General features: G+C 43.2%; 3 protein-coding genes across 6 annotated transcripts in view; 1 reads left to right on the forward strand and 2 right to left on the reverse strand.

Moving 5' to 3' along the window:
• Window positions 1–9,076, reverse strand: part of LOC131878964 (transient receptor potential cation channel trpm-like) — a 42,780-nt gene extending 33,704 nt beyond the window's left edge. For 3 of the 4 annotated variants that reach the window (XM_059225133.1, XM_059225132.1, XM_059225131.1), the window contains exon 1: window positions 3,043–3,300. In XM_059225133.1, coding sequence (XP_059081116.1) covers window positions 3,043–3,285 — 243 coding nt within the window. In that variant the 5' untranslated portion in view covers window positions 3,286–3,300. Of the gene's footprint in view, window positions 1–3,042; window positions 3,301–5,404; window positions 5,571–8,209 lie in introns of those variants that run through there. The other variant, XM_059225135.1, reaches the window with a different exon arrangement.
• Window positions 9,077–10,778: 1,702 nt separating this feature from the next.
• Window positions 10,779–14,842, forward strand: LOC131878897 (ubiquilin-1-like). The gene is made up of 9 exons (XM_059225041.1): window positions 10,779–11,136; window positions 11,487–11,567; window positions 11,848–12,058; window positions 12,136–12,365; window positions 12,739–12,886; window positions 12,985–13,209; window positions 13,365–13,597; window positions 13,691–14,177; window positions 14,272–14,842. Exons 1-9 carry the CDS (start codon window positions 11,011–11,013, stop codon window positions 14,349–14,351), a joined length of 1,821 nt encoding a protein of 606 aa, XP_059081024.1. The 5' UTR covers window positions 10,779–11,010; the 3' UTR covers window positions 14,352–14,842.
• Window positions 14,843–15,483: 641 nt separating this feature from the next.
• Window positions 15,484–18,625, reverse strand: LOC131878898 (regulator of nonsense transcripts 3B-like). Its single transcript, XM_059225042.1, has 6 exons — window positions 18,301–18,625; window positions 17,823–17,953; window positions 17,444–17,736; window positions 16,453–16,887; window positions 15,890–16,374; window positions 15,484–15,809 (listed from the first exon to the last, which is right to left on the reverse strand). The coding sequence occupies exons 1-6, from the start codon at window positions 18,433–18,435 to the stop codon at window positions 15,531–15,533; spliced, it is 1,758 nt and encodes a 585-aa protein (XP_059081025.1). The 5' UTR covers window positions 18,436–18,625; the 3' UTR covers window positions 15,484–15,530.
• Window positions 18,626–21,735: the final 3,110 nt, after the last annotated feature.

Here is a 21,735-nt window from a genome sequence, read left to right on the forward strand (position 1 = left end):
GCGAGGAGGAAATTCGGCAGTAAAAATATTAAATTTGAGTGTAAAAAGAGTAAAATTCCAAAACATGACGGCAGCAAAATTTCAGATTAAAGAACAAAACGAAAAAAAAAGATTACAAAACAGAATTATGTTTTGAGCATCCCTCCTTGATAGCCTACTTGTAACGGCAAATATGTCCATTTGTTCCTAGTGTATGTGGAAGACTGATTCCAAAACCTGCTGATAATTAAGGTTCAAAACCCCAAAACCGTCAGTCACTGGCTCGACGTTCTTTCTACAACTAATTCTGTCAACGAAATCAATGTTGAACAAAATCATTCCATGAGCTGGAAAAAGATGCTAATATTGACCGGAAGAAGGACTACTTTAAAACACATTAAATTGATCGGAACACAAAAGACAAATATTAACACATCCGCAACCCACGTTTGGATTTGTCTTGACGTTATACATGCTTGAGTTTCAATCTAAATATGTTGTGGTTGTTTCGGACAACTCGAGCACTCTCAAAGGTGCGTAAAGAACTATGTCTTATCAGTATAAATTGGACTAATGGGGATATGGTAGGAGGGAGGATACTTCCACGGAGAGAGAGAGAGAGACATATTGACACCGTAATGGTGAAAGCAAATCAAGCATTGGGTGTGCTTGGTCAACTAAGCGCTCATATACCAACATCATGTGGCAAGTCTTTTGATTGTAATTCGTGGACTTGTGCTCTCCCGAGCACAATATGGCCTTGATTTCTATGAAAATGCACGGCTGACCGATGATGATCCCGGGTCAGAACATAGTAAACCATTCAGATTATGTGTTACGTAACCGGGAATAAAATGGCCGATGGGTTACCATTTAACACCTGATCTAAATGACCTCCGTACCCTCCATGAATGAACTAGTGGTGCATTTAATTCTCTGCGAGTCTCATTAAGCATTGGCTTACGTTCCATCTCTGTCGGAGTATTTCCAGTTCCAAGAACCGACTGGTGTCGCCCCCAGATCATGTGGAACTAACTTCCTATACGTATATCCCTCATCTCAGCTCCAACACCGAGAAAGAAGAAAGATTTCACGACAAAAGCCATTCGAATATGGTATAAACAAACTTCCACACGACGTGGATTGGATTGGATTGGATTTATTTAGGGAAACAGGTAGATCGTATTTGGTTAAGTTTTAAGCCTGCTAACCCACGGCAGCCCATAAGCCAAGTGCCCTTTTTTCATGGGAGCCGATAATACCCTCAGCAATGAGGACATCAGTGAATACTTGCGTACCGCAGTGTCAGTGTTTTTTTCAAAGCAATCACGAGGCGAATGAGGAGCCACCCAAGGTGCTCAAACCACCCCCTGGCAGAAGTAGCATTTATCTACTATATATTGCACTCGTATGAGTAAGCACGAGTGATTTCCTCCGTTAGATCGGAGGCCCACGATTTCAATGAGTTCATGGCCGACATGTCGATAATTGCTTCATTAAGGTAGGTTCCAGGTCCAAGAGAAAGAGAACTTTGGGAAAGTTTTATGCCACTCAAGGCGCACTATTGGTAGACTGAAGTATAACGGTCCATTTCTTTTTACTTCATAAGTACACTGGTTAATAATCAATGGTGTTTGTTTGCAAAGACAGCTGTATAAAAATTTCAATCGACTAACTTTAACTAGGTCAATAACTTTTAAAATATTATGAGCCCTAAAGATTATACTTGTGTGAGACTTCTTTTTGGCGTGCATTTCTTTTGGAGGGCGATTAAGCTTTTCATTGCCGAACTATTGCCAAAAACTCAATCCCATATTCCAGTCTCGTTTTAATTAATGAGTAATCAGTCTGCTCAAAGTGTTCGTATTTTCACTGAAGACATATGACAAACATTGTAAAATCTCTACAAGTTAGATTACCAAAAAGTGTCCAATACGTTTTGCTTAAAAATCTGCATACATACTTTCATTTCCACAAAATACTCGGTCTCACTCGTACGATCATTATATAACTTATTTCAGATCTTTGACGATCGGAGCGACCTGATGTGTTTTTTCATTGACTTAAAGGTCAGATCAATACCAAAAATAGTCTCCATACAAAAAACATTTTCTCTTCCGAAGACCATCTTGCCTTAAAGTCATTTTGCAACTTGTCTAGACCAATCCTTCTTTCCCCAAGGCAACTTTGCGACGGTCAGAACATAACGAGATACAAAACATGAAAGTTTCTGACGACTCATTCTAATTCAAAGAAAATTGATGTTCATTGTATTTGAAATACGAAGAAGAACTCGGGACTTGGCGTGAATGGCATGAACGTTTCATTGGGGCCGTATGTAATTGAAACTGCACGAATTCACTCCATCAAAAAAAGCTAGTTAAAAAGATCCATCACTCTTGACAATTCAGACGTTAAGAGGTACTCGTATACCTCACGTCAATCTTACTTCTATCTTACTTCTATCTCAAGTTTTCGAAAACTGGTAAACTTTAGATTGGACACTTCTGCGTTGCCCCAGAAACGCGATTTTTTTTTAGTTTAAGTTTTTTCAATTATGAAAATCGATCAAGTTCTTCAAAGTTGATCACTTGATCAAAATATTCATTCAGCTTCGATTCCTTGCTCAATAGGCTCAACTTCTTTGTCATTGGAATGAAAGCTAGATTCAAGTCCCGAAAAATGACTTTGTGATTGGATGGAATTGAATTTGCCACCAGATTCAATCATAATTTGTGGAAAAGACTCATTGAGTCCCATAACCCTTGACATTCCTCAGCGACGGCCTCGGAGAGGGAGCAATCATGGTGAGGACAGTGATTGACACGAATTGAAAAAACGTCTTTGAGCTCTACCGAAACCAATTTACGTTCAGACATAACCTCGGACCTGAAAACCTGTTCCTTCCTTAATATGAAAGTTCCAAACCACTCGCATTGATTTATTAAATATCTCCGTGCAATATGCTCTGAATAGAGCCGTGTCAAATATCATCCGTTTCCTATTCCCCGAGTTCTTCCCAAGAGATTTGAGCCCATCCTTATCGCGGTCTAATCTACTTACGGGTTGCCCATTGTTCTGACTCTTGTTTCTGGAGAGCACTTTGGCTAGTTTGGAGACGGGTGAGTGGTAACTCGATGGAAAGTTGGGCACCACTTGAAGCAGAGCATCACTGAGTCGCCGCGTTCGGCTCACCAATGGAACACTGAGACGATCGCCAAGCTCCCCACTGAGCAAGGCATCACTGAGGCGTCGGGCCCGACTCACCCGCCTAGGACCCGGGGCTGACAAGAATTCACAACTCATGTTCCACGATCAACCCATCTGAACAATCGATGGGAGCCGGGTTCTAGATCGCAATCATTCGCCAATCGGACATTCCGACTAGTGGGTCCGAGACAAAGCAACTCGTTGATGTTGAGACGACATCGTGATCATCATCAAGATGTGAAAAGCGGGTGTGAAAAGAAAGAGACACCATCAGTTCCAAGTAAGTCTCAGGCTCTTAGAGTTTGAGCACGCTCAGCGGAAGTACCTCGGAAGTGTTTAGATGGAACTAGATGGGAATATTTTCTTTCTTCACGCCTCAACGATTCCCTACCCAAGGGGATTTACGACAATTTTTGGAGGGACACTATGAAAATATCAGAAGGCCCACGATGCAGGAATGGGCTGATATACGAATTTGCATTCCAACCCAACTGTTGACTTTTGGTATTTAACATATCCGAGTTGGCACACACGAGAACTGCCAAACGGAGCACAATAGTTTCTCACCCAACTGTTGTCTATCCCTCTCAAGGGAAATTCATCAAGGCAACCGGCAATGAACTTCACTCGGATATAAACGGGTCCGACTGACGAACCGAACTGGGAGTCGAGCCCAACTCACCTCAACCGAATGTTATTCAGGGGGCGATTCCCTATTTCCCTCAGCGTTTGGGGCGCTTGAGCATGATGATGATGGGCCCTCGAGAGTGTGGATTGTGGAACGGCCTCAAAACGAGGACGAAGCTCGGATTGAGGCACAAAGGAAGGACCACCTTGGTCGTCGAGGAGGAAGTGGAACCACGAAGAAGAGCCAAAATAAGCAGGAGAGACGAAAGAGGCAGTATGGATCGAGGTCGAGCAAGAGAAATAACAGTCGTCACAAGAGGAAGAAGCCTCTTCAACGGCCTCGGTCTCGACCCGAAACCTTTGAGGCGAGAGAAATTGAGGTTGCGAGAGCACGGGACCCAAGTGAGGATTTTCATTGGACCACCACTACCTTCAACACTCATGGGTATCGTTTGTCGTTTGAATCGTGCTTAGAAACACGCCCATTGTTTGGTCGGAAGTGGAACGTGATAGTGCAGGCGAGGAACAGGGTGCGTTAAAAGCAAATGGAGCGTGTTCTTGGGGCTCATGGAACGTATTAAGGCAAAAATATTTACCATGGAACAGAATTTTACGCGAGAGGTAATGGTCTATGTTCAAGAGTAACGGACTAAGAACGCAGGAAACCTTTTTCTTCAGGATTGGTGATATCATCAAAGGGTATTTAGTATCTTGCCTAACTGGGCCAGGGGTTAATTATCTGGGATGCTATGAGATTGCAGATAAATCTCTTCTGTCAAAACTTATTCCAATAGCCTGGAAATATGTCTTAAAATGGCAGTAGTGACTGTCCATTCATTTTCAAATGAAATTTCATAGCTAAATTATTCAACGCTTGACTTTAAAAGACAATCTACAATCGTAAGATTGTAAAAAAGATTAGCATGCAACACAAGAACCAAATGAGACTTTTTTGAACGATTCGACCAAATGAATCATTGCCATCAGATATTCTAAAAGAGGTAGGTGGTATAGAAAGCCCTCGCCTTAGCTTTGAAGTGCTTCGTTTTCCGCAACGTTTTGGTCATTTGACTACCTCAACTCAGTATCAAATGACCAACTAATCCTATCTAGCTTGGGAAAAAGGTATGTTCACAGAAAAAAGTTTATCCATGGAAGCTTTTTCCAAATTTCACGATGATTGCCGCATATTCAACTAGAAACACGTATATGTGGTGGTTTTAATGCGTGCACAATTACAAAAGCTCATTTCTCTACAATCCTGAAGCATCCAGTACTGAATTGGAATGCTGGTTCAGCCCTCTCAAAATATTTTGTTTGCATGAAGCCACGTGGTTTCGAACGTCAAAGAACGACATTTCCTTCAAAAACGGATGCAGAGAAAGGGGAGAAGGAGGAGAGTTAAGTCTCAAGAGAAGGTGGCAATCATTCAACCACAACATGCGATGCTAATGACTACCGTCGTCTCACCTTTCTCGGCGGCAATCTGTATTATTCGGATCCAATATCTTTGTACACACATAGTGGTAGGTACATCGATGGGAAAACGATAGCTTGTCGAGCTGGAGAGGGATAAATATGTACTCACCATGATAATTGTAGTCTTGGCTGGTCAAGGACAAGGTTTGAAGAGGCCTTGCTCCGTCCAGGTTGCCTAAATATTGCTTGCTATTGCGCAATGACACTGTCCACATATCTCAATCAAATGATGCGTTCTTCTTGGTATCAGCTTGATTTGCAGTCAGAGATATTGCCTGAAAATGTAAACAGTAGATTTTAGTTGGTTTCTTGGCATTGCACACATGTTTCGTTTCATTGAAGTGAACCTGAGCTAAAAGAAGAAAAAAATATCAAGAGCGTGCACATGTTTCGTCTTCGTTGCATAGAAATGATGTGTTCTCCCCGTGTTTTGTGCGCTAATGCTTAAATAACCCTTCTTCACTCGTTATATCTGTTTACATTTCAGAATTGTTATATTTTTGTATCCAATGACAATACCTTGCGTTAATACTTTAAAATAAATGGACAGTCTAGACCATCTAGCTTTGAAATAGTCAAGGTGTCGTCAATCGGCAATGGAATAAACGGGTGGTTTTTCCAATTCTAACAACCGATCACCAGTACGTGTAATACATGTTCCAAGAGACCCGCACAATGTTTATATCGTATTTATTAACCTGCAACATTCAAAAGGAAGTACGAGGGGTTCACATGCAAGAATTGGAACAAAAAAGTACTAAAAATAATGAGAAGAGATGAGTAACATTTGCATGACTTGAGCTATTTCAAGGTTTGATTGGTGAAGATGTAACCTCGATTGATGGTTTACTTTTATTAGTGTATCCTAATTTCATGTGAAAAATAAACAACAGTAAATGACAGATTCGTTGCTGATTTAGCTTGTGAGTGTCACAATGAATTTCTTTTTGTTTATTTTTTTCACGAGTTTTACTAACCGCAACAAGGAATGTATCCCTCGGAGCTATTTTTTAAAGAAAAGATAAAAAAAAAAATATGTGTATTAAAATTGAACCTTTGTATGATATTTGTTCTAATAACGAAATTAAGCTGGCAGACCGGGCAAGCCCTTGAATGTTGGGTTGATTTGGATGACTGATCAATAATGTGTTCAAATTTGATTTGAAGGATGCTACCGGTGTAACCTCGGAATCTCAAGAAATTTGTTCTTCAGCCAGTTTGTCTGGTTTGAAATAAAAGGGTAAAATAGGGTAAAATGTGATGATTTTTTTCTTCTCTTTTTGTCTCGATCCGGCGGTAGGTATTTGCGAAACCGATGAAAAATCTAAAGCAAAAATGGCGATTTTTCAAAATAGAAAGCGTCATCATCCACAACCTTCTTTTCTAGAAGCTAATTGATCTCTATCTTAACTTGCCAGAGAAGTACACCAATGGGAGCTGAATGCCTTGAACTAATTCCTGGAAATCACAACCACTCACCGTCTTATTGTTTGCAAGACACACAAGGATAAAACCTTTGTCTGAGAACATCTAATTGCCATGTAGATATGTGTAAGACTCAAAGGAAAGTTCGCGACTGACTTGTTTTTCTTTGCTTTCCTACACGATGTTTCAATGACAAAAGTTCATCTGGTTTCCTCCTCGTCCACAAAGGATGTCTTGACGTACAGGAAATGGTCGCGAAAGATGCCCTTTAAATCAACTCAATTCCATTGAGCCAATCTCCTCTTTAAACAACTGATGATAAACTCTCTGTCTAATTAATTGACCAAAGTGAACGATCGTTTGGGACTTGAATTCAAATTTACCTTGGTTTCTCACCCCTCTTAAAGTACGCTTTTGGGAGATCCACTTTTGGGAATTGTTTACTACTCTCGAATTGAATTCCGCTGACTTGACCTCAGAGGGAAGGAATGTGAAAATACAAGCCGATTTCCAGTTTACTGTACTTGAATTCATGTTGAAGGTACTTTGGGTGCAAATTTCTGTGTCTTGAGGGCAACTTGAACAGTAAGAAACATTTAATATTATTGTGGAGGGTAAAAAAAAAAGTGCAAGGCTTAGGGTGGTACATTATACCATCAAAAATCATGCATGATGATAAAGATATTGTTTGCTAGAGCTAATTGCTCCCACTTCTTGCACTTAAAACAGTTCATGGGATAAAGAGTTTTCACAAAGGACTGGCTTAACCTGTTTGGTTCAAGAATCGTGCGAAAATTTGCATTTTTTTTCTCGTATGTTAGGGAATACTTTGGCAAAATTAGTTTCTACAACAGATTTTTCTTTGAGGTGATAGTAATTAGGGATATACTGTAGCTCAAAATATACGGTATCTGAGGAATAAATTAGCCATGTTTCAAAGATTTCCGAAATTTCAATTTCAAAACGATATTTTCATTAAAATAATCGAACAACCTAAAATGCTGACTTTTTAGTGGAAGATGTTTGGCCTAACACTCAGACAAGAAATCATCGCTTGGGTTTGCTTACTTTTAAGCCCTTTGTATTAACCTAACGTTTTTTGAGCAACTGAAAAGATAATTCCCATTAAATCATTCACTTTATGGCAATACTGTAATAGCAATTGCGAGATTGGAATGCGTTCAAGGGAATAAGAGTGTTTACAATGGTTACAATTTTCTTTCAAACGTTTCAATTTTATGAATTTGTTGTGTTGATGCTACAGCCTCTCAAAAAACAAATTGGCTGTTGGATACTCTTCAAGCATAAGTTTCATTCTTGATTTAGGGTGTTGGTATCGATTTGTTTCTCTCGATTTTCATAAAATGGATAATTAGAAGCATTGGACAAACGCGAACACTTAGAGATGAATCTAAAATTTCATTGAAAGATAAAATGAGCGACTTTAGTTCATCAAGAGCACTGCTTTCAAATTCAGATCATGTCTTACCTTCGGTGACCAAAGATCAAAACCCGATGATTGGAAGCTAAATAGAAACTGGAACACGGGAGCAATCCCACTGAACCTCAGCTTGATTAAGTGAGGACTGAGGACTGAGGACGGAGAACTGAAGATAGCCAACAACTGGTGTTCAATGTTCAGATGATGAATATACAAAAAGAGAGCTTCCCTCGTACACACTTGATTCGACTTCAGAGGACACGGACAAACAAACAATCCTCTTGAAAATGGAGCTTTTTTTCCCCTCTGTCGCTCTTACACACTGCACCACACCACGATCAAGGACTGAGCCATCTACTTGGCAGAGTACAAATCATGTACTACAATATTCTGCTTCATTTTCACTGAACACGACTATCCGACGCAAAGGGCACTGCTGGTCGACCAGCTCTCTTCTTCCATTGGTAACCAATGGTTGTCAATGGCAATGGAGCTCATCAGCATTCACTAATCACCCACGAGCAACTTCCAAACTTTGGACATGAAACCAGAGCACTAGAGCACAGTCCTATTGTGGGAACACTGATTGAGAACTATTAGCAAGGCAAAGGTAAACAATGGTATGGATGGTATGATGACACACTCAGGGAATGCACAATCGAAACCAGAACCCTTTTGTCTATTGGAGAGCTCCACCAGGCACTAGATCAACTGTGTTTTATATCTCCTAGCTGGAGGGGAGAGATGTAATTCCAGGAATCCAAAACGACACTTTTACCTTCCCCACGCACACTTCCCCTTGCATCATGTTTACCGCTAGAGGGACAAATAGGCCCAACGTTGCCAAAAATAACCGAGGAATGATCTATAGTAGGGGGTTTGTCGCTTGAGCTGGTAGTTCACAGGTGCGAGACGATCAGTTGCTGTTGTGGAAAGTTTGGTGTTGGCACCGATGACTGCCCGTATTTATGCATGATGTACCCGACGGGGTCGGTCGGCCTTTCGTCTTACAGAATCGTTGGACAGACTTTCCCAGACCCGGTTTGGGAGGAGCGTCATCTAGCGGTCAGTTTTTCTTTGGGTCATGTGACTTCAAAAGCGCATTCTCGGTTATTGAATCATACGCTATGGGAATACGTTGTTTGTCTTGGGGAAAAGCATGGAGTTGATGGAAATCGTTTCTTGGGCACATTCTTGCGTTCTGATGGCGATGTGGACGAAATTCTTAAGCCATGGGTGGTTCGGTTGGTGGACTAGATCCGAGCTTGTCTCTAAGTCTGTGACATTTTTCGTTCTGGAAGGGCAGGGAGTCCAGGTCTTTATTTAGATTTTGATGGTTGATTCAACCATACCAGTCTCTTGGTATGGTAGCTTAGGGCAAAACAATGAAGCATTCAAGCTTGTAACTTGATTCAGGCATTAATATGTGCTGTGTTATGCGTACATGATTGGATAAGCCTTGAAGTGGATATCTTTTGATATCTAGAAAGAAACTCCCTGATCATGATACCGCATAATCTCGAATTTGCTTCTCAGAATATTAAGTCTAACTCAAAGACGTTTCCTAAAATTGATGTAACTACCATGTATGTTAATGCAAAATCGTATGATCAACATTTGCAACGTGAATAAACTATCTTAATATTGTCTCATCTCCCTATTATGAAGATTATTTGTCATAGAACAATCTCGACCCTCTGTAAGCGTGACTAATACACATTTGATTATATTTTCCATGAACATAAGAAAAACCGGAATAGAAAATTGAATTAGACTATAAGAACCTTTAAAATTCCAAAAGTAAGAAAATTTATCATACAAATTTTTTTATTTCTAAAACAGAATCGATTCGAGAGTTTTTAAATGTTTTTCTTGACTAATACGGCTTTTTAGTCTGCAAAGTTTGGGCACTTTAAACGTATCTTTACACTAAGCTGACGAAGAATAAGTGCTGCCAATAAAATCGATATGAGTAAAGCTGAAATGGGCCTGCTCAGAGAAAATACACAAAGAACTGAAATTCTTGGACACAAAAACTTACTCAAATCCATGCCACTTTTCTGTGTTTCCAAATGTGCTTTCGAGACCAATAGTAAACAAGCTTTGGCTTCTATGTTTTAAGAGAAGAAAACAAATTAAAACAAAGATTTTCGGAGACTTTAAAGGCCCACAGGGTTTGACACTATAGTTCGTGTCTTTAATCCAGCACACACAAATATATAATATAATTCTGCACCTAGGACGTTGGGACTGGTTGGCATCCCTGACATCGGGCCGAAGGTGAGAGAAGAGAACACGAAATGGGATCACCCCCCCCACCCACTTCTCAAGCACAGAGCGACGGGTTCAGTGTTGCCCAAAAATACAAGCTATCGGCCATATATATCTTATCTGAAACCCTAATCCGACGGACTTTGGCCCTGAAAATGATCGGATATCATCATCATCATTAAAGCCTTCAATTGGACCCATGGCGTAGCTGGTACAAGAAAATATCCCATCAACCCCTCACTAATAACCTTGCCCCACTGACTCTTTTTGTGGCGTCACTCCCCTGATCTGACCCCAAATGAGGATCAAATCTGACCCAATGGCATGAACTTCAGATGTCCCAACTGGTCTAGCAGGCCATTCTCAAGTCCACTCACTGTAAAGGACGAAGACGAACACGAAGAGAAGGGACCGTCATCAATTCCTGATTCCTCACTCTCTTTCTGACTTGCTCATCTGTCATTCGTGGATCCCATCCTTGGATTTGTAGCCCGTAGTCTCATCGGATTGGCCCGTTACCCGTTACCCGTTGCCCGCCCGCCTTAGCTCGCCTTAGCTCGCCGTCGTGTCCATTGAGCATGTCCGATCCCAAACCCGAAGGTTCGGCCGCCCCGCCCTCCAAAGAAGAGGAGAACCCGAAGAAAGAGGAGGAGGCCCCTGTGCACACCATCGCCGATGATTCTGACGATGAGGAAGCCGCTTTGGTACGTAGTATGGTCGGGGCCGGATTCGAAGTCCACGGTACTTCCACGGTTCCCCCCTCCCCCTTTATTCCTCGGTCCCGCCCCCATCCATCATGTCCCAGCCATGACAAGTTGGATTTGTGGATAGAAGGATATTCTGGTGGGCGGATCCTTAACTTGGCGGATGAGATTTGAGATTTAGAGAATTATGTCCGGATTTCCGGATTGAACCCATCTCATGGTCGTATTTAGAATGAGGCCGGATAGATGGATCAAGGTCCATCATTTGGTGTGGCCAGATTAAGATGGATGAAGGAGCCAAACTGTGGCCACACTTGAAGGATAACCGGGCCCACTTTTTGTCTTTACAGGGACCCGCCATTTCAGTCCACGTCAAGACGCCTCAAACCACGAAAACTGTGTCTGTCAAAGAAAAAGCCAGCGTCAACCAAGTGAGTCATAAGAATTGCCTAGGTCGCAAGGAATAATATGTTATTTCATTGTCAGACACTTTGAATGATTGTGTTCAAACTCAGTGTCGAACTCGACACTAAATGAATGAATCAGCTCTTTTTGGTAAGTGATAACTAGAGGAGAGCTGAACCATGCATTCTATGGGCCTCGCTTGGGCAGGTCACACCTTTTGATCTAGTAGTTCGGTCAATCCATACGTTTAAAGGCAGGTGAAAATCCTCAATCGGAAATTCATCCCGCTCTTTTTTTGAACTTTAGTTTCGCCAATTGGTGGCCCGAGAGTTCCAGGAGCCCGTGGAGAAGCTCTGTCTCATCTTTGGTGGTAAAATCATGAAGGATCACGAGACTTTGGCCACGCATGCCATCGCCAACGACCGCACGGTCCACTTAGTGATCAAATCCGGTGCCTCGAGCCAAGGCAGCAACAACAACACCGGTGCCAATGCTTCATCCCAGCAAACCCCCACAAGTAAAGGCCCCGACCCTGTCTGTTTGTGTCCCGCCTTCGTCAGAGCAGGTTGACCCGTGAAATCCTTGCTTTTTTAGATCCGAGTGCCTCGCCTTTTGGTTTGGGCGGCATGGGTGGTATCCCGGGGATGAGCAACTTGGGCATGGGCTCGGCCAATTTTATGGAAATGCAGCAGCGCATGCAACGCGAGATGATGGGCAATCCGGAAATGATGCGCCAGCTCCTGGATTCGCCTTTGACCCAAAGTCTCATGTCTAATCCGGAGATTATGCGATCCCTCATGCAATCTAATCCTCAGATGCAACAAGTAAGTTGAATCAACGTGTCAACGTGAGGTCAAAGTAGAGATTTGAAAAGAGGGTGCATCGAGACCTATTGATTGGTCGGTCTATCTTCCTAACAGGACTTCGTGGCTTAACAGCCTTGTATGTTATTGCCTTAGTTGTGATGGCAGACAGACGATTGTATTCAATTGCCTTAAATGTAACTGAACTCGTTCTCTTGATCTTTACAATGATATCCTGAAGTAATTAGACGCGTGCAGTTGGTGCTGACTAAGTATTGGCAATCAAACCAGTTGAGGTAAATTAAGGGTTTACCCAGAAGCCAAGGAAGATCACGCTACTATATGAATTAGATTTCCTGAAGGAGCGCATTTGTTCAAACTTGACTTATTCCAGTTGATGGAGCGTAATCCCGAGATCACGCACATGTTGAGCAATCCTGACATCTTGCGGCAAACAATGGAGATTGCCCGGAATCCTGCCATGTTGCAAGAACTCATGCGGAACCAAGATCGAGCCATGTCCAACTTGGAATCCATTCCCGGTATGACGCTCTTTCTTTCTTTCTTCCGGCCTCTTGGCTTGTAGACAATGAGGTCCCCTTCATAAGGCTGTACTCTATCCATCTTCATTTCGAAACAGGTGGTCAGAGTGCCCTTCAGCGAATGTACCGCGATATCCAAGAGCCCATGCTCAATGCAGCCCAAGATCATTTAGGGTCGAACCCATTTCAAGCGCTCTCCGGGAACTCGCGAGGCCCTGGAGCCTCGACCACGGGCGAGAATGCCACGCCCATGCCCAATCCTTGGGGTGGCAATAGTGGGGGTGGTAGCAGTAATCAGGCGGGCACCAATACCTCGGGATCAAGTAAGTGACCGCCAAGGGTCCCGTTTTGGATGTTCACAAAGCGCCTATTCTTGTGTCTTGATTTTTAATTTCTACGCACGCCATTTCTGAAAAATATATTTGCATCTTCAACGAAGGTGAATGCGCCTCTGCTAACATAAATGTTAAATTTACAGATAATTCTGGAACTGGTAGTGGGACCACACCAGATTTGACCGGTGGTAGTTTGTTCGCTTCCCCGGGGATGCGGTCTTTGATGCAGCAAATGACCGAGAATCCCCAACTGATGCAGAACATGATGAACGCCCCCTACACGCGATCTCTGATGGATACACTCTCCCAGAACCCGGACATGGCTGCGAATATCATGTCCAGCAATCCTCTGTTTGCGGGCAATCCAGCCCTCCAGGTAAGCAAGCTCTCTTACGCGAGATGTCGCATCATTCAGCAACCATCATCTTGAGCTTCATTGATTAATTGTTTGTTTGCGTGATCCAATTAGGAGCAAATGCGGAACATGATGCCCGCCATGATGCAGCAGATGCAGAATCCCGCCGTTCAGAGTCTAGTGAGCAATCCCGATGCTATGTCAGCTCTGAACCAAATCCAACAAGGCCTCCAGAGGCTGCAGACCACCGCCCCGGAAGTGTACACCTCTATGGGCATGCCTGCCATCGCCCCTGGGTTATTCTTGGGTGGCCAGCAGCAACCATCCACGACGACCACAGCCACCACAGCCAGCCCGACGACCACCAACACCACGTCCCCTAGCCCCTCTTCCGCTCCCGCGAGCACTGGAAATGCGTCGGGATCCAACCCGAACGTGGGCGGGAGTCCGGCGGCGGGTGAGGCTTTCTCGCAGTTGATGAATCAGATGGTGAGCAACATGGCCAACCAAGGTCTCAACAATCCACCAGAGCAACGGTTCCAAAGCCAATTGGATCAACTGGCCAGCATGGGCTTTGTGGATCGGCAGGCCAACATTCAAGGTGAGCTGAAAGAAAGAGAGGCAATGAATTCGTAACGGAAAGGGTCAGCTCTGAACTAACTGATAATAACTGATGATATTTGTGATACTTGCAGCCTTAATAGCAACTTTCGGAGATGTAAATGCGGCTATTGATCGGCTACTGAACTCGCGCCAACCTGGACAACCGAGTTAGAGAGGACCAACACCATCAAGGTCTATTCTTCGGCTTCAATTCCGATATCACTATTTCAAATCAATAATAATAACGACACTATTAGAGCAGCATTTTTTCATCATGTTCCCTGTTCCAAGTAAGTCAAGTCTGGGACCCCATTTTTCGGGAGATGTATGAGCAGAAGTGACCCATCCCCTTCAGTGAATAGGTCTCAAAACACGTTTTCCTTTTCTTCTTTTGTGCCCAAACTTTTTGCAGTGAAGAATTCACCGGTCATGACCATGACGAGAAAAAAACCACCCACATTGCTTGACGTTTGCTTTCCCAATTCGTGTGAAGCATCATCATCCGTTCCGAGCTTCGCACCTAATTGGTTAGAAATATGAGTAGATTTGACATTATTTTTCAATGAAAAAGTGTAATGAAACTGACCATGGGTGTGCCATGAAAAAGAAATGACATTTGATAAGCGTCACAAATAAAGAACATGATCACCCCGTTTGATTCAAGTCCGTCTCGAATTTCAAATGGATATCAATAGTAAATTCTAAGGATCAAAAATCAATCATTCTTTGTTCAACCCCGAAAGCCGCCTCTATTCATTCGCTGCTTTTGAAACAGAAGAGCCGCCGAATACTAAAACATTTGAGTAGTTAACATTAACAAATGTTTCTTGATCAGCTGTTTCTGAATTAGAAAGTGATAGAAACTTGTGCTCAGCTTTTGGCAACTTCGGAAACGCATGTCGATTTGATTCGTGAATTTGTCATGCCCTACATTTTGATATAATCTTGTTTTAAGGTTCCTCCATCCAATACGGTTGGACTTTTTAGACCTAATTTATTGTAGATGGGTTTGTGGGCAATAAAAGATAAGCTTGAAGTACCTTATTGAGCTTTAGAAGTTACGGGTGCTGAAAATCGTCACTTGTTTTCATACATGGACAGCTAAAGCCTCGGTGCACTTGAAAACCAGGGCAATTAGATTAACGTAATGAAGCACATAGATCAGGAAGTCATTTCCAATGTTCTCGTGATCCTTGATGCTGCCAATTTTGAAGCAGAGATCTAACCCTTGTTTGATTCATACGTTGATATAAAGACCGTTAAATCAAGCATACCCATGGAAAACTATTTTTTTACGCGTCCCATCAAATTATAACAAATTTATTGACACCTTGTGCCACACAGTTAAGAATCATTCAATTGAAGATGCCCCTCCGCCACCACCACCGCCGCCGCCATTGTCCGTCAGCTCGGCTCCACCTCCAAATGGTTTGATCTTCCCACGCCCAGATCTGCCTCGACCCCTTCCATAACCTCTGCCTCCACCTCCGCCGCCGCCCCTTTTGGGTCCGGAAGAGTTTCCTTCGGGCAATTCTTCCACAACTTTGGGAGGACTGGCCTTGCCGTCTTTGATGGTTTTCGAACTGAACTTGCCCATACCTGGTCGGTAGATCTGCATTTCCGGACGTTCCTGGAACAACAAAAACAACATCGACGTAAACAAAAATAGAAGATGAGGACTTGCGGACTTCAGCTATCAAAGAAACTCACCTTGTTTTTGAGCCTCTCTTTTCTTACGAGACGCTCCTGCTCGCGTTTGGCCTGAATCTCTGCCTTTCGCCTTAATTCCTCTTCATTTGGAGGCTCTTTGACCTTGATGGGAGGCGTATAATCGTCCTCAACTTTGGGACTGCGAGAATGAGAAGGGGGCCCAGGACGGACATTTTCGTTCCTCGAACTGACGGTGGTTTCTTCCTCCACAATCGAATTCGTTGGGTTCTTGGCCAATTCTCGCTTCAATCGCTCCTCTTTGCGCCGATCTGAATATCGTTTGGGTCTAGCCTCGGGTTTGGTTCGATCCTCGGTTTCCCCGGTGGCACCGAGGTTATCGCTGGAATCGCGATCAGGCCTCTTCAATACCTTAGGTGGTTGTTGTTGGGGTTGGGGTTCGCGGAGAGGTCGGTTCCGCTCTCGTTTCTCCTTATGCATTGGACGCTCTGAGAACTTTCGGCGCTCCCCAGACTTCTCGCCTTGATCTAAAGAGCACAGAATTGAAATTGATGGCAAACTTCTTCGAAAAGCTCCAACCAAACGGACGACTTGACGGCTCTCACCTGAATTGAAGGGTCGAAATTCCTTGGGCGTTCCCTCACGTGCCTGGCCTTTCTGTTTGTTCTTCTCATTTTTGGGCCCCTTGCCGCCTTTCCCAAACTCTTTTTTGTTGGTCGTATTGGTGAATACCTTGGTTTTTACCTCGATGGTCTCAGCGGCTTCATTTGGATTGGGCCTCTTTTCACGTTGAAGAATCTTTTTCTCCTTGCCCGTATTGCCACTGGTACCTCCGGATCCTTCTCTTGGGTCTTTGCCCTCGGCAAATTTCTTGTCCCGCTTCTCTTTTCTCTTGGCCTTCTTTTCTTGGTCTTTGGACTTCTTCTCGCCATCCTTTTTCTTCTTCTTGGCCTCCCGTTTTTCCTCGCGAATCCGATATTTTTCGGCTCGCTTCTCTTTCAAAAACTCCAACAACGGGGTGGATTTTTTATCCAAGAGAACTAGAAATTATGTGATCCGTGAAAATTTGAATTTGAGCCACTGAGATTAATATTGTGTGAACCATTCGTAAATGGATGGGTCGAGAATTCACATCTTTGAAGTTAGGGAGTGCATTCATTACGTTTCCCTTTAATTTAAATGGATCACAGATCGCTAGAATTACGCATTTCAATTTTCAACTCGGTTAAACGACTCAATCAAAAGTTGTGCCCTCTCAAAGGACCATACATAATCAGGCACAGAATAAATGAACCAACCTTCTTCTAGTATTCAATGACCAGAAGAAGGTGATTTGATTGACCTTGTGTGGGTAGATAGAGTTATGGTGTGACCTTTGAGCGGCATAACTTTGGATTCAACTATCTAATTGAGCTGAAAATTGAACTACAAAGTGGCAGTCACTTGGGTTGGTGCTATTGAATGAAAAGCGCAATTCGTGGACTCAATTGCCAATCCTTGACCCTAACATCCTCGTCCACATATATGCAAGTGGTTCACGAATAATCATGCATAGTAAGAGTCTTTTAATATTATAATAAATAACAAGGGACTGACCTCGTTCCTTCTCTTTGGCCTCAATCGCATCCAGATGCTGATCCAAAGTAAAGTGATAGCCTTTCTCGCGTTCCTCGAGCACTCGCATGAATTCGAGGTAATCCGGATCTTCGCCAATTGTGCCCATTTTGGCGTCTTTGCGTTTGTGAGCTTTGCCTTTGGGAATCTTTTGATACGGAGCGAATTCCACCATGGCCGGATATTCATGGCCTTTCGGATCCACAAAAACGTATCCATCGAATTTGTCTTTGAAAATGCAGATATCCGTCAAGGATGGAATGTTAAAATAGGCACTGTAAGAGAAATTCGTTGGAGGATGAAGATCTGAGCCAGATTTCGGCTAGACCTGTTTGGTGAGCTTGGCAACCCTGCCACATACCGACTGAAAGCATGAGGTTCCAACGAGAGATCGGCCGACACGAAGTAGAAATAATCATAGTCCGGCAAGGGACTCAGTTGCTCCAAGAGTTGGGATTCCGTCAATTGAGGCGGGAGACGCCGAATCACCACCTGGAAAACCATCACATCAGAGCAGGAATTCAGAAATGACCTCCAATGAATCAACTTATTCCTATGACAAGCAGCACACTCAATGAGACGCGATGAATTTGAAATGCTATGTTCTCTTCCTTGGTAAACGTTATTCTCCACCGATTAGTTGGCGGTGCTACTTTTTTTTAAATCTTAACCTGACCTGACCTAACCTAACACGATATTAATAACCCTTCAAGTCTATCTCTAAACCTTTTCACATTTGGCTACAAATTCAAAAATGAGCACCGCCAACTAATCGGTGGAGAATAACTGTTTTGGCCTTTGCTAGGCGTGATCGAATGAGCACAACGCGATGGATTTACCTTGCTCAAGGTGAGCTTCTTGTCCTTGAGGGACGGATCAGCCCGTGGGGCCTCCTCCGACCTCTCCTCTTCCTCGGTCTCCTCGGTCTCCTGGGCCACCCGGGCCGAGCCCCCATCCTCGGGGTCCGGTGACATCACCCTGAGCTAGGGACCGCCTCACCTCACCTCGGGACCTACTGACACGCACACCAAGGTGGGAGCCACGCCCAGGATATGTGCTAGGTTGGAGGCTGGACTTGGATCGGCCCAAAAGTGCGAATCAATGTCATCAATGAATGTCGAAACTAAAATCAACCAAAACACCTCATCTTCTTTTTTTTGAGGCTTTAGTAAAAGGAGGTTGCGTGAGTCTAGTTTTCAAGGTGCCAACTAGTGCACTGTGATAGAACGAGTACGTTCATGCGGAGCGCCAACTAACTCGTTTACCGTGGCGCGTCGTTCCTAAAAGGACTAGAAAACAGTACATAGATTTGACAGATTCGTGAATAACTGTTCACAAACCTCAAATTTCGACGAAACAAGTGGTCGAGGGTAGACATACATTTTTGATATGTTTGTAGCTTTTTTCTCGCAAAAGGATGAATTACTGGACGTCAACAGCAATTTGACACCATGAGGATCGATTTGGAAATCAAAATCTGATTGATAGGGGCCATTGGGGGCCAATTTAGAAGCTCAAAAGTAATGTTCACGAGATCCAGGGCTGTTTGACTTGCGACACAAAATACATCTATTGATCAAATGGAGTGAGCTGAGATCTTGTATATTCCATACATCCTCTAGAGATCGTTGAGTACCATTGGCTTCCATTTATTGATCTGGCCATCTAATGTCGATTTATACAATTTCATGCCTCGAATTGACAGCCACCATAAAGCGTAATCCATTTCAGACTTGTCTTCCAAACGAAGTTTTTCTCAAGTTCTGTACTTATGTCCAACTCATAAGAACAATTTTTTCTAAGATAACGAAACCTCTAGGGCAAAATGAATGTAGAAAATAGGTCAGAGTCTGACTCAAAATCCAAATGCATCAATTTTAGGGTGGCTAGCCAATAACCATGAATAATTGAAAACGAATTGAAAGGTGAACTTACACTACTGACCCCCGATGGTGGGCAAGAACGTAGATTCCGCACGGCCCTTAGCTTATTTGGCTAATGTTGAGTTTATCCTCATACTAGCCACATTGATAGAAAAGTCATAGACATTAATCGAGCCGAGCCCTAAGTATGGACGGTTAATAATATAGTAATCTTAATCCAGCCTGATTGAAGGGTGTTAGGTTAGTAAGATCCAACTCATAGGCATTGTGTTTCCCAATTTCCCGTGGACTTGCCTCTCTCGGTTCGAGGTGTCGTATCTCGGCCAATTCCATCGCGCCTTAACCCTTAATGATTGTAACTTTCGATCACGCTGAATTCCTTTTGTTGACATTCACGTCTTCAGCCATTTTGCAGTCAGTGAATCGGTGGAGTCGACGACCCTTCCATCTTGAGGAGTGGATTTCGCTGGAGAATCGCCCGTTAGCTAACCAACCGAGGGTTTGGGCAGACAGGATGTGGTGGACGATTTTGCCGCCCATGGGCATCATGGCCGTGGTGTACGGCTTGGCCGAGCCCGGGATTCGAGCCATCAATCGATTGTCCAAGGACAACAATGTGAGTGTCTGACATCTATAGAGGTACAAATAGACAGACCGTTAGTACCATAGTCAAGTTGACTTGTCCAGGTCCCGTCCAGCATGGTTGCGAAAATGCGTCAGGTTAAGTGGAATGGCATGACTCAAATGGTTCATCGTTTTTAGCTCCGGTTATATGCTACTTCAATTTCCCAAACAATTAATATCAAATTTCAATGTAGCAAAAATGAAAGATTAGTTTCATTTTTCTTGCATAGTCTCACAATATGTAGATCAATATGCTATATGATGTCACTTCCAGCACACTTAAAGCGTAATCTTTGAAAATCTGTTTTACAATCATCATAACTATACGTGGTTACGCATTCACTTGAATTCTGCAGCCAATACATACAACACACAATGTTATAGATTTAGTCATTTTTTATATGGGCTTAGAATTCCTTAAAGCAATGAAATCAAAGTTGTTACCTTTGGCTTTTTGAGGTAGAAAATTGCCAAAATATGTTTTGGAATTTCCCTCGAAACTGAATACTGCTGTTTGAACACAGTGCTCTAGCATATACCTTATAACCATAGAGGAAGTAAAACCTACAAAGTGCAATGCGAGCTAGCTAGGCGGATTCGTTATCAGTGTTATTTCTTTTATGTTGGAGGCATGTCATATTATGGCGAGACTGCATCTTGGAAAACGACCAACCTGACGCATTTTCACAACGATACTGGAAAGGACCCGGACAAATCAGTAGTGCCGTTGATTGGATTGAGGACCTCAACTGAGCTCGTTTCCGGCCATTCGGTAATCATGGGTTGGAAGAGACCGGGTTGACGAGAGGTTGACAACGCACGCCAAGCCAGATCCAGCCGAAGGCCCAAGGGAGGAGTTGATTACTAGGGATGTCAAGCGTCTGGGTAGTCTACGATGGGTAGGCCTTGATACATATCCGAGATGGTCTCAAGACCTGCCAAACAGGCCTTTTTACTTCATGACGCGTGGTGTGTGGTTTCAGGCCCAGCACTGTTTCAAATGTGGCCACCGTGAAAAACTCTTTGCGCGTATTGTTGCTGGAGACCAGCCAACCTTCATTGCCAAGTACTTTGGAATTGCCAGGAAGACCGTCTACAATATAAAAAAGTTGTCCCTAGTTGGGACAAATCAAGGCCTTCCTGAATCATTTGACCTCTTTTTGAACCCTCCAGACTCATTGTACAACATTTTTATATGGTAGGCGGTATTGTGTAATATGAACCATACACAATCATAGGACGTGTCAGAAACTATGGGCTACTAATTGAAGCATGGAAGAAAGACTTTCCCCATGAATGAAAACTGATCCCTATTGAAATCTGAAGAGTTGATTTTGCTTCGTTTTGCAGCCTTACAGTCGGAATTTCAACAACCCTCTCATGTTAAGGGGTTTCAAACGCGACCTGTCCTACTCGAAGCCCACATTCTGGACCAAGTTGACCGGGAATCCATCATCCAACGGCAACCCCTATTTCTCTCAAGGACTTGAGGCCGTTAAAGATTAATCATGCACCACCATATTACCTTTCTATGTAGGGAAAGGATGTAGCTGTTCATGCTTGTGGCCAGTATGTGGATTCCTAATAAATTAAATGACTATCCGTCAAGAATTGTTCTTTCGTGAATTTTAGAGAGTAGGAAGACGTCTTCCCACTACAATAGTTTTGTTCCTCAAACTGTTTTGTCATCTTGTCCAATTTTTATAAAATCATCGACAAATACTGTGACACACACCTGTATTTTAGAAAGAAGGCTAAGCACTTGGC

The sequence above is a fragment of the Tigriopus californicus genome, chromosome 4, assembly GCF_007210705.1.
Source record: "Tigriopus californicus strain San Diego chromosome 4, Tcal_SD_v2.1, whole genome shotgun sequence".
NCBI lineage: Eukaryota > Metazoa > Arthropoda > Copepoda > Harpacticoida > Harpacticidae > Tigriopus > Tigriopus californicus.